This window comes from Myotis myotis, unplaced genomic scaffold (genome assembly GCF_014108235.1).
Source record: "Myotis myotis isolate mMyoMyo1 unplaced genomic scaffold, mMyoMyo1.p scaffold_m19_p_5, whole genome shotgun sequence".
Lineage (NCBI taxonomy): Eukaryota > Metazoa > Chordata > Mammalia > Chiroptera > Vespertilionidae > Myotis > Myotis myotis.
The window spans coordinates 83,900,889-83,913,472 of record NW_023416357.1 but is presented as its reverse complement, the minus strand read 5'-3'; the positions used below and the strand labels follow the sequence as shown (position 1 = coordinate 83,913,472).

At 40.3% G+C, this 12,584-nt stretch overlaps 1 protein-coding gene and 1 pseudogene across 8 annotated transcripts in view; both read right to left on the bottom strand.

Moving 5' to 3' along the window:
- GTF2I (general transcription factor IIi) overlaps positions 1-12,584 on the bottom strand; it is a 129,205-nt gene that overhangs the window by 58,536 nt on the left and 58,085 nt on the right. For all 8 annotated transcript variants that reach the window (XM_036308742.1, XM_036308743.1, XM_036308746.1 and 5 more), the window contains one exon: positions 7,182-7,259. In XM_036308742.1, coding sequence (XP_036164635.1) covers positions 7,182-7,259 — 78 coding nt within the window. The remainder of the gene's footprint in view (positions 1-7,181; positions 7,260-12,584) is intronic.
- Positions 2,289-4,547, bottom strand: LOC118656047 (annotated as a pseudogene).

Sequence of the window (12,584 nt, the reverse complement as noted above, 5' to 3'; positions counted from 1 at the left end):
TTGGTTGCGGGCACATCCCCAGTGGGGAGTGTGCAGGAGGCAGCTGGTCGATGTTTCTCTCTCATCGATGTTTCTAACTCTCTATCCCTCTCCCTTCCTCTCTGTAAAAAAATCAATAAAATATATTAAAAAAAAAAAAAAAGACGTTATCTTTAAAAAAAAAAAAGAGGGAAGTTTATGGCATTAAATGCTTGTATTAGAAAAAAAATCTCAAATCAATGATTTAAGCTTCTATCTTAAGAAATAAAATAAAAACAGATAAAATTAGGCCAAGCAGAAAAAAAAAGAAACGTAAGAGCAAAAATCACAAAGTAAAAGCTGGGTCATTGAGGAAAAAAATTGTTTGAGAAAACTATAGACCTGGACCAATGGTCTCTAGAGATAGTTTTAATTGTCACAACTAGAAACTGCTACTGATACCTGGTGGTTAGAGATCACAGAGGCTACTAAACATCCTATGATACACAGCATACAACACATATCCACAACAATGAACGGTTTGATCTAAATATCAATATTGCCAAGCTTGACAAAACATGAGCTAGGCCTACCAAGGAAAAAAAAAAAAAGACACAAATTACAAAATTGGAAATGGGAGATCAGTGATAAACTTTACAAATATTAAAATAAAAAAGAAAACAAGACAAAGTAGACAAGTTCCTTAAAAGATACAATTTGTCAAATCAATCAAGAAGAAATTTTATAAACAGTCCTAAATCGATTAAAAGAAATTTAAAAATAACCAAGTAGGGTTTATTATCCCAGGAATACCTAGATGATTCAACATTTGAAAATTAGTATCAATTACCATTTGAATATTCTAAACAAGAAAAATTATTTAATCACCTCAGATACAATAAAGGACATTTACAAATACCCAGCATAAAAATTCTTCACAAACTGACACAGAGAACTTCCTGAAACTGATGAAGAGCATCAACAAAAAACCCACAGCTATTATACTGAAAGATTTCCTTATAAAACTGTGAACAAGGTAGGGATGTCTGCTCTCACTACTCCAATTCACCATAACACTAGATGATCGAGCCAGTACAATTAATATAAAAAAAAAGAAAAGGAAAAATAACAATATCTACTAAGAAAATCCCTAAGATTTTACAAAAAGTTGCTAGAATAATAAGTGAATTTTAACTAGGTCACAAGATACAAGGTCAGCACATAAAAAACCTATTGTAATTCTATATATTAGCAATAAACAGTTGGAAGCTGAAATGTAAAAGAACAGTACCACTTAAGGCAACACAATAAACATTAACAACTTAGATATAAATCTAACAAAGTATGTACAAGATCTCTATACTGAAAATAATGCAATGATAATGGAAATCAAGGCAGAGCTAAAATGATGATATGTATGCCATGCTCATTAATTAGTCTATATTAACACACTGCGGATGGATCACAAGAATTCTTGTGTTTTCATATTACACAGTGTTTTACAAAGTATCATACTTTAAAAAGCTATTAGTTGTAGGAACATGTAATAAATAACTATAAAATGCAATGGGTATTTAATTTTAAGGCATGCCTTTAATATTTATGCAAAAATTTTTTTTTATACTCATTCAATAGAAACTTATCTGGCCACTGGGTAAAGCTAGCAATAAAACTACTAGCCCACATTAAGATATTCAAGCCAAGTTTGTCTATAGATTCAGCAAAATCATCATTAAGATCCCCAAAGGACTTTTTAACCAATCAACAAGCTGATTTTTAAAATTCATATGAAAAGGGGCTAAAATAGGCAAAATAATTTTTAAAAAGAACAAATTTGAAGGACTCTCACAGTCTAACTTCAAGACTTACTATAAGTTACAGTACTCAATGTAATTTTTGCAAAAGGACAGACACAGAGATCAATGTAAGAGAATATACTCAAGAAACAGAAAGATGTAAAGGTAATGCAATGGAAAAGGGACAATTTTTTCAACAGATGATACTGGAAAACCTGAATATCCATAGGCATTAAGTGTCAGCTCAGTATCTTGAACACTATACAAAACCCAGGTCTAACTAATCACAGACCTAAGTGTAAAGCTATAAAAACATTTATGAAATATAGAAGGAAATCTCTGTGATGTTGGGTCAGGCCAAGATTTCTTGGCTATGATACTTAAGCACAATCCATACAAGGGGAAGAACATACATTAAAAATTTTTTAAACATATTTTTATTAATTTCAGAGAGGAAGGGAGAGGGACAGAAACATCAGTGATGAGAGAATATCATCAATCAGCTGCCTCCTCCCACTGGGAATTGAGCCTGCAACCTGGGCATGTGCCCTGGCTGGGAATCGAACTGTGACGTCTTGGTTCATGGGTCAATGCTCAACCACTGAGCCATGGCAGCCAGGCAGAAAATACATACATTTGACTTCAAATTAAACTATTTGCAAATCACTCCACAAAGGACTTTTACTCAGAATATACAAAGATTGTCAATTCAATTATTGGGAAAAATATGCAAACTGTATCTCAGCTTGCTAAGTAAAAAACTAGTTGTCAAGCTCTCATCTTCTTCAATTGCATTTAAGATATCATTTCATATAATCTTTTACCCTCTCAAAATATCCGATTTCCAACCCTTTCCTCTTCTCCCCCTTCACTTGCTTTAATAGCTCTAAACACCGAAGAGCAGGGGCTTGGGTTTCACTGGCTCTGCTTTAAAAACATCATGGCTTTCTGTTCCATAAGCGAGGAGGGGACCGCAGAGGGCCCAGCCCACGGCGGGTGACTTTGGTTAAGTCCCTGGTCTTGCTGCATAGACGAGGCTGGAGTACGAGAAGACACGGAGACACAGCTTCGAGGTTCCTGGCTGGTCCGACCCAAACCTGACAGTGTGCTACCTCGTTCCACCACCAGGAGGCGACTGTTCCATCTGGCTTTTCTGCCTTTGGGGCTGCTGCTGCAGATGGAGGCGGTCTCCCCAAGCACCACCATAGCACAGAACGAGCTGGGCTCGACCTTCTGTGCCTCCTGGATACGGGGTGCCTGGGATAGCCGCGGTGCGGGAAGGCCACGTCACCGCTGGTCAGCAGCCCCAAGAGGCAGAAATCATTGGCGAGGCGCTCGAAGTGCACGTCTTGGGTCCGCCTGCACAGGTAGTCGCTGAGCACCTTGTGCTTGCACCATGTTGGTGGGGCACCTCGTGCAGCTGTGCATGTGGAAGGGCCGCAGGGCCAGCAGCCCCGTGCATCAGGCCCCGACGGGTTGCTGAGGATGCGGCCGAACACACCCAGAGCGCTCTCCACGCTGAAGGTGCTGGCATCTGAGATGAGAATCACCTCGAGGCAGGCACCCTACTGGGCCACAAACTGCAGCATGTCGCCCAAGCCCGGGGAACTGGGGAGGGCTTAATAAACAGCACGCAGGTCCCGCAGTTGCACGCCCTGCTCACCCAGGTACTTGAAGCCCTCCTGCATATACTCATAGAAGCTCTTGCGGAAGGTGGCGCACAGGCCCTCCAGCAGCCTCTGGACCGGCGTGGCGCGTACTATCAAGTCGCCGCTGTTTTTGTCCACGATAGTCCCGTCAACATCGAAGGTCAGGAGGAAGCACGCAACGTGCCCTGCACCGCCATCCCGCCGTCCAATTCCCCGGAAGGACCGTGTCAGCGGGTGGAGTTTGTGCCAGAGTCCGAAGCAAGCGAGCAGCAGAAGCAATGGAGCTTGGGGAGGTAGGAGCCTCCCACGCCAGACCCCGACATGCCCTAGACGGGCATCAGAGGCCAGCAACGGAAAATACCCAGTCATGGTTGGTACACCACCCTGAGCACTACCCGTAGGGACTGTTGGTCTCCAGCCCTCATCCAGAGCTCCTGTAGGGCAGTTTTGTGCAGAATGATCAAATCATTCCATGTCGTCCCAAAGAGTTCCTCAAATAAAAGGGGCACAGGATCTCTGAGCTTCTCCAGCAGGGTGCGGCGCGGTGGCTGCAGAAGTCTGTCCCGGCTGAGTCTGAAGTGCAGAGTGGAGACAGAGGCTCGCAGAGGTATTCGGGCGCAGGATGAAGCCTGGGTGCTTACGGGAATTGGAGGGGACGCGGTATCTTATCCTCCCTCGGATTTCGGGGCTCCGGCTCATGAGTGCCTCCGGTGTGGAGGGGCCGTGGATGATGTGCTTCTGGGCCATCCCCTCCACCTGCCTTCCATCCCCTTGCCCGGGCCACCACGCGTCCCCTTTACATGCCCGGGAGCCAGAGCTGGAGGCGCTGGCTCTGCAGCTGCTGCAGCGCCCGGGTCCCGTGCACGTCACAAGCGGCTGTCCCTGACTTCCAACTCTTACTATTCAGTCATCATCACTCCCAATTTCAAAAGGGGACAGAAAAAAGCTTCTATAATCATGGATGACATAATGGAAATGTTAAAAAGGCAGTAACGCCCGGCCAGAGTGGCTCAGTGGTTGAGCGATGAGGATTCCGGGTCAGGCCATATATCCGGGTTGTGGGCTTGATTCCCAGTATGGGGCATGTGGGAGGCGGCCAATCAATGACTCTCTCTCATTGATGTTCCTATCTCTCTTTCCCTCTCCCTTCCTCTTTGAAATCAATTTTTAAAAAAATATATTTTATTGATTTTTTACAGAGAGGAAGGGAGAGGGATAGAGAGTTAGAAACATCAATGAGAGAGAAACATCGATCAGCTGCCTCCTGCACACTCCCCACTGGGGATGTGCCCGCAACCGAGGTACATGCCCTTGACCAGAATCGAACCCGGGACCCTTGAGTCTGCAGGCCGATGCTCTATCCACTGAGCCAAACTGGTTAGGGCGAAATCAATTTGTTTTTTAAATGGCAATATCAAAAACAAAAATAAACCTATTTTAAAAATTAATCATAATCTGTGTAAAAAAAGGTGAATATAACAATATTAAATGTATGCAAATGTTATTAGGGTACCAACAACTGCTTAAAGGCTAAATATTTTCCAAAATTTTAACTTTTAATTAAAAATCCTCAAAATTATCTCAACCTTTCAACTATGCAATTCCAAATGTCACACAAAATGTTCAAAACTGACAGATAAAATTCACTATGAAATGGTTTAATATATGTATCAGTTATTCATTCACATGATTACAAACCAGAATAAATTTATTCATAATATTTTCATGTTACAGAATTGATAAAGGCTAATCATCTTCTTTTTTTTTAATATAGTTTATTGATTTTAGAGAGGAAGGAGGAAGGAGAGAGAGATAGAAACATCCACGATGAGAGAGAATCATGGATCGGCTGCCTCCTGCAAGTCCCCCACTGGGGATCGAGCCCACAACCTGGGCATGTGCCCTTGACCAGAATGGAACCTGGGACCTTTCAGTTTGCAGGCCGACGCTCTATCCATTGAGTCAAACTGGCTAGGGCAAGGCTTATCTTCTTAAATGAACTAAACCTATTAAGCAAATGCATATTAAAAACAAAATGAGGTTCCATAAGACACTCACTAAAATGGCTAAAAAGAACAAGACTGACTGTATAAGTGTTGACAAAGATGTGGAGCAACTAGAACTCCCATACACTGAGGAAGGAAATGTTAGTGCTATATGCTCTCTGTAAAGTAGTTTGGCAATTTCTTAAAAAGTTGAATACCTACCATATGTCCCAGCTATTCCATTTTTAGCAATCTACTCGAGAGAAATGAAGGCATATTCCACACAAAAATTTACACACAAAAATCAACAGCAGCTTTATTTTTTAATAGCCCCAAACTGGAAATCAACCAAATGTCAATAAATAGAAAGGGATAAACAAATAGAAAGGGATAAACAAATAGAAAGGGATAAACAAATTACCGTATAGCCATACAGTGGAATAACACTCAATAATAAAATGGAATTAGCTAGTGATATATGCAACATCATGGATGAATTTCAAAACAATTATGTGGGATGAAGGAATTCACAGAACCCTACCCCAAGAAATAGTACATACTTGATGATGATTCCATTTATATAAATTTCTTAAAAATGGAAACTAATTTAAAGTAATAGAAAACAGAGCAATGATTGATTAGAGAGAACAGTGAATGACAATGGGACACAAGGAAACTTGGAGGTTAGGGACATTTCATTATCTTGATTGCAGTGAAGATAGCATGATAAGCATATATAAAAAAACTAATCAGATTTCACTCTTTAAATGTTTTGATGTACCTTATGCATCTATAAAAATTAAACTTATTATTAAATCTAGAAAATATTCTTCTAAACTAAAATCCATTGATGCATAAAAGAGAACTCCATTGTGAAATTATAACCTTTAATTCCTTCCTCATAATCGAGCAAAAGGTAACAAAATAAAAAACAGCTAAAATTTGTCTTACCTTTTATAGATTTCTAAGATAATGATAGTTATTTTTATTGCACAAATAGAACTATTAAAGTTTCAGAAGACCATTTATGCCTTAAATAATGTTAGAAACTGGAGTTGAATTCTAAATTGTGCCACTTTTGTTTTTAAGAATATTAGCCCTGGCCAGTGTGCTCAATGGTTAGAGCATCGGCCAGTGCACCAATTGCAGGTTGGCTCCTTGCTCCCAGTCCAGGCATGTGTGGGAGGCAACCAGTCAATGTGTCTCTCTCACATAGATGTTTCTCTCTCTCTCTCTCCCCCCACTTTCCTCCCTCCCTTCCACTCTCTCTGAAAAGCAGTAAGAAAAAATATCCTCGCCCTAACCAGTTTGGCTCAGTGGATAGAGCGGCAGCCTGTGGACTCAAGGGTCCCAGGTTCGATTCCGGTCAGGGCATGTAACCTTGGCTGCGGGCACATCCCCAGTAGGGGGTGTGCAGGAGGCAGCTGATTGATGTTTCTCTCTCATCGATGTTCCTAACTCTCTATCCCTCTCCCTTCCTCTCTGTAAAAAATCAATATTAAAAAATATCCTCAGGTGAGGATTAACAACAAAAACAACAACATATTTATATGTATATATATATGCATAATATATATATTAATTTAATGGCTACTTTACATTTCCTCTGTAATTGTTTAAGTTTATTATATTGCCCTGTTTTTAAAATCTGTTTTATTCTAGTGCTAAATTACAAGTATACATGCCAATCAAGGAACAATAAATAAAAAGCATCTCAAGAACTCAGGCAACTGATAAATTTAAATTTTCACCACTAATAACTTTTGGAAAGAAAAACTATTAGATAGTATTACCTTGAATGTTATATTGATAGTAATCGGGATCTTCTGATTCTTCCTTTACTGTCACAGCTGCCATTTCCAAAGAAATACCTGTTAAAGCAAATAAAATCACACAATTACAGTGGGGCCCTGACTTACAGAGTTTAATTCGTTCCACGACCGATCTCGTTAAGGAGTTCGTTAAGGAGCTCGTTAACTCAAATTACTCTGTCAACTCAATGCAAAAAATCAGCGGAGAGACAGCTGGTATCTCACAAAACTCGTTAGTCGGGACACTCGTAAGTCAAGGCCCCACTGTATACTTCAGGGCACTCAGCTAAATGGTGCAGGGAAATCTATTCTGCCCTCCTAATAATGCGTGTAACACATATATAATTTTAAAACTTTGAAAGGACAAAAGTATGCTAGGTAGCAGGGGAGGCGGGGGAGAGGTGTGAATCACCTAAAACCCAACCAACCTAGACAAAGTTTTAGCCACTGTCTATATTCTGGGATTATTTACTGCCAGATTTTTTCTCTGACAGTGCTTACCTTTGGATTTAAAGAACATTAATCACACTCTATATTCATTCACTATTAAAAATACTTTGCCAGCCACTGGAAATTACTCATAAACATTAGTTTTAAAAACTCAATGTTTCAGAGTAAAGGTGGCAAAATTTTTACCCATATTATAATGAGATACACTAATGTTTTTTTCCTCCTAAAAAATCCCTTTGTTAACTGGTACAAAGCACACTTTTCTGCATAATCCTTTGCCCACTATCAGGACAGATAATTTGAAGTGGACCTTTGTAGCCAGTTGTAAACGAGTGCATAGTATACAATTCCACGCATAAAAAGGTCAGAATTAGAGAAAAGAAATCTTTGTGATTAAAACTCAAGTAATGTCAATTATACCTCAGTAAAGCTGAAGAAAAAATAAACTAAAATGCACAAAACTCTAGCTAAAAAAATACTCAAGCAAGTGGCTGACTTTGGGAAAAGAGTAATGAGAGGGGGAAAGAGAGGGACTTCTTGGGGTGTTATTAATGTTCAGTATGGTCATGGGAGTGTTAGATTACAGAGGTGTGTTTACTTTTTACTTAAACTTTATATTTCAATTTAAAGTTTTTTGTGTGTTTTTTAAAAATATATTTTATTGATTTTTTACAGAGAGGAAGGGAGATTGATAGAGTTAGAAACATTGATGAGAGAAAAACATTGATCAGCTGCCTCCTGCACACCCCCTACTGGGGATGTGCCCGAAACCAAGGTACATGCCCTTGATCAGAATCAAACCTGGAACCCTTCAGTCCGCAGGCCGACGCTCTAACCACTGAGCAAAACTGGTTAGGGCCAATTTAAAGTTTTAAGAAAGAAAAGTATTCTTAACAAATTCCTTAACAAATTCTTATTAAGGATGTATTCCTCATATATTAGGTAAGGCAAAAGTTTAAAGTTGTTCGTATGAAAAATAATACAATAATAATAAATAACACAAGAATAAACTATTTCAAGTACTCACAATTGTAAACCTACTTTTGCCCTGCCATGTGCTGTTCAAAAATAGGGTAAACAAGGTAAATAAAATAAAAAGCACAAAGTGGGCCTGGCCGGTGTAGCTCAGGGATTGAGCATCAACCTATGAACCAGGAGGTCACAGTTCAATTCCCGGTCAGGGCACATGCCGGGATATGGGCTTGATCCCCAGTGTGGGGTGTGCAGGAGGCAGCCAATCAATAATTCTCTCTCATCATTGATATTTCTATCTCTTTCTCCCCACTTCCTTCCTCTCTGAAATAAAAAAAATATTTTTAAATATATTTTTATTGATATGAAATCAATAAAAATATTGATTTTATATTTTATAAAATCACCAGGGGGTGGTGCAGAACAAAGGAAGGCCCCAGCCAGCAGCCGGGGGAAGGCAGGTCCCGGCCAGCAGCCAGAAGGCCCCAATTGGCCCTGATTGCCGGCCAGGCCTAGGGACCCTACCCATGCAAGAATTTCGTGCACCGGGTCTCTAGTATTGTAATAATTAGGTCTGTTGTCAGGAGGGTTCTAGACCTACTTATGGGAAGGATCACTTCATGAGGTATGTAAATGTCTAACCACTATGCTATACACGTGAACTAATATAATGTTGAATGTCAATTGTAATTGAAAAAAATGTTTAATAAAAACAAATAAGTATCCCTTGCTAAGCAGTCTAACAGGGCTAGACTACAGGAGCTTTCAAGAAAGAAAGATTTCATCATATGATTGCATATGCGGGAGTAGATAATACTCTCAAACAGCTTTAAGAAATGAACAAGGAGAGTTTAAAAATGGCGGCAGAGTAAGTGGATGCGGCATGGACACGCTCCCAGGACCAAACAGGAATTACAAGTAAAATACAGAAAAACTTCCTAAATAATCAACAAAAGACTCACTGGAGAGAACTCTGAAAACCAAGATGGGAAGTGGACACCGCATAGAGATTGGATGGGTGAAAGTATGAGAGGGCTGTCCAGGCGCCTGCAGATGGCAGCTGATGTTCCAGAGAGATAGCTGTGGGGGGTTGCCACTGAGAACTCTGGGAACTAATCCCCAAGCTAAGCCGCCCAGCAGAGGCACCAGAACTGAGAAGGGTACCCACATAACATACGGCTGGGAAAAGCAGTGGGGTTGCTATCTGACAGGGAGAGATGGCTGGAAGGCACCCTCTTAAAGTGCCAGGACACAAAATTCCCTGTGAAGCCACTCACCTTGTGCTCCGGCAGAGGGAGGGCAGAGTGCACTGGAGCTGTGTGAGCAGAAGCCAGGACTGGGGGCTCTGGGGTAAGAGCTCAGAAGGCAGACACCCTGGCTTCCTGTGCAGAGGTCATCTTTCTCACACAGACATTTGCTACACAGGTGGCTTTGCCTGGGGTGAAGACCGCTGACCCACCATATTGGAAAATACCTTGCCCCACGGTAGAAAAAAGTTTCTGAGGCCCAATAAGAGACTGAGAATAACAATTAGCGTCCAGGCAGAAGCAACTGCCCCACCCTGTAGAAAAAATTCGAAGTACCTCTGTGGATGATTGCCTGAGGGCAATTCAAGACAGAATCCTATCAGTCTGTAGACCAGCGGTTCTCAACCTGTGGGTCGCGACCCCTTTGTGGGTCGAATGACCCTTTCACAGGGGTCGCCTTAGACCAGTAATGGCGAACCTGACACGTGTGTCAGAGGTGACATGTGAACTCATTTTTTGATTGATTTTTCTCTGTTAAATGGCATTTAAATATATAAAATAAATATCAAAAATATAAATCTATGTTTTACTATGGTTGCAAATATCAAAAAATTTCTATATGTGACACGGCACCAGAGTTAAGTTAGGGTTTTTCAAAATGCTGACACGCCGAGCTCAAAAGGTTCACCATCACTGCCTTAGACCATCGGAAAACACATATATAATTACATATTGTTTTTGTGATTAATCACTATGCTTTAATTATGTTCAATTTGTAACAATGAAATTGGGGGTCACCACAACATGAGGAACTGTATTAAAGGGTCGCAGCATTAGGAAGGTTGAGAACCACTGCGTAGACCAGCCATGGGCAAACTACGGCCCAAGGGCCGGATCTGGCCTGTTTGAAATGAATAAAACTATTGAAAAAAAAGACCGTACCCTTTTATGTAATGATGTTTACTTTGAATTTATATTAGTTCACACAAACACTCCATCCATGCTTTTGTTCCGGCCCTCCTGTCCAGTTTAAGAACCCATTGTGGCCCTCGAGTCAAAAAGTTTGCCCACCCCTGGCGTAGACAGAGGCGATCTCTGGAGGTATTGAGTCTTTGCCTAATCTAATTAGACAGAAACAGTGTTTGACACTGTCTACACTAGAGACTGAGAGGCATAGCAGATCTACCTAATACACAGTCACAAACCCAAACAGGCAGCCAAAATGAGGAGACATAGAAACAACACCCAAATGAAAGAACAAGAGAATTTTCCAGAAGAGATAAATGAAATGGAGATAAGAAATTGATCTGTGCCCTAGCTGGTTTGATTCAGTGGAAAGAGCATGACTCAGTGGACAGAGCATTGGCCTGGGGGCTGAAGGATCCTGGGTTTGATTCTAGTCAAGGGCACATGATGGGTTGCAGGCTTGAACTCCAGTAGGGGGCATGCAGGAGGCAACCAATCAATGATTCTCTCTCATCATTGATGTTTCTATCTTTCCCTCTCCCTTCCTCTCTGCAATCAATAAAATATATTTAATAAAAAAGATTTATCTGATATAAAGTTCAGAATAATGCTGGTAAAGATGCTCAACAGCATGAGAAAAGATACAGTAACTATGAAAATAAAGAATGGCACAGCACAAATAAAGAACACATTGGAAGGAATACACAGATTAGGGGAATTTGAGGATCAAATCAGTAAATTAGAAGACAAAGTTGAAAAAAATCACTCAGAGAACCAAAATGAAAAAACAATTAAAAAATAGAAGGACATCTTAAGGAAGCTTTGGGATGTTAAACTTAACAATATTCAAATAGCAGGTGTGTCAGAAGAGGCAGAAAGAGAGAAAGAGATAGAGAATGTGTTGAAGAAATAATGGCAGAAAGCTTCCCTAACCTGGCAAAGGAAAAAGTCACACAAGTTCAGGAGGCACAGAGAACCCCAAACAAAAAGAATCCAAACAGACCCATGCCCAGACACATCATAATTAAAATACCAACAATTAAAGACAAAGAGAGACTCTTAAAGGCAGCAAAAGAAAAGCAAAACTGTTACCTACAAAGGAGCTCCCATAAGGCTGACACCTGATTACTCATCAGAAACTGTACAGGCCAGAGGGAATAGCATGAAGTACTCAAGGTAATGGAAAGCAAGGATCTGAAACCAAGATTACTCTATCCAGCAAAGCTATCATTCAAAACAGAAGGTCAAATAAAGAGTTTCCCCAAAAAAGGATAAAGGTGTACATCACCACCAAATCAACATTACAAGCAATGTTAAAGAGATTGCTGTAATGAGAAGAGAGAGAAAAACCTAGGCATACAGAATTAAAATGGCAACAAATAAGTACCGATCAGTAATCATCTTAAATGTAAATGGATTAAATGCTCCAATCAAAAGACAGCATAGCTGAACAGATACAAAAACATGACCCAACTATATGCTGTCTACAAGAGTCCCACCTCAAAACAAAAAACACACACAGGATAAAAGTGAAGGGATGGAAGAAAATTTTCCATGCAAATAGATAAAATTTTTAAAAAGCCAGAGTAGCAATACTCATATCCAACAAACATATTTCAAAATAAAGGCCATGACAAGAGACAACAGAGGTTACTACATAATACTAAAGGGATCGATCCAACAAGAGGATATAACTCTGATAAGCACATATGCACCCAACATAGGAGTACCTAAATATATATATATAAAA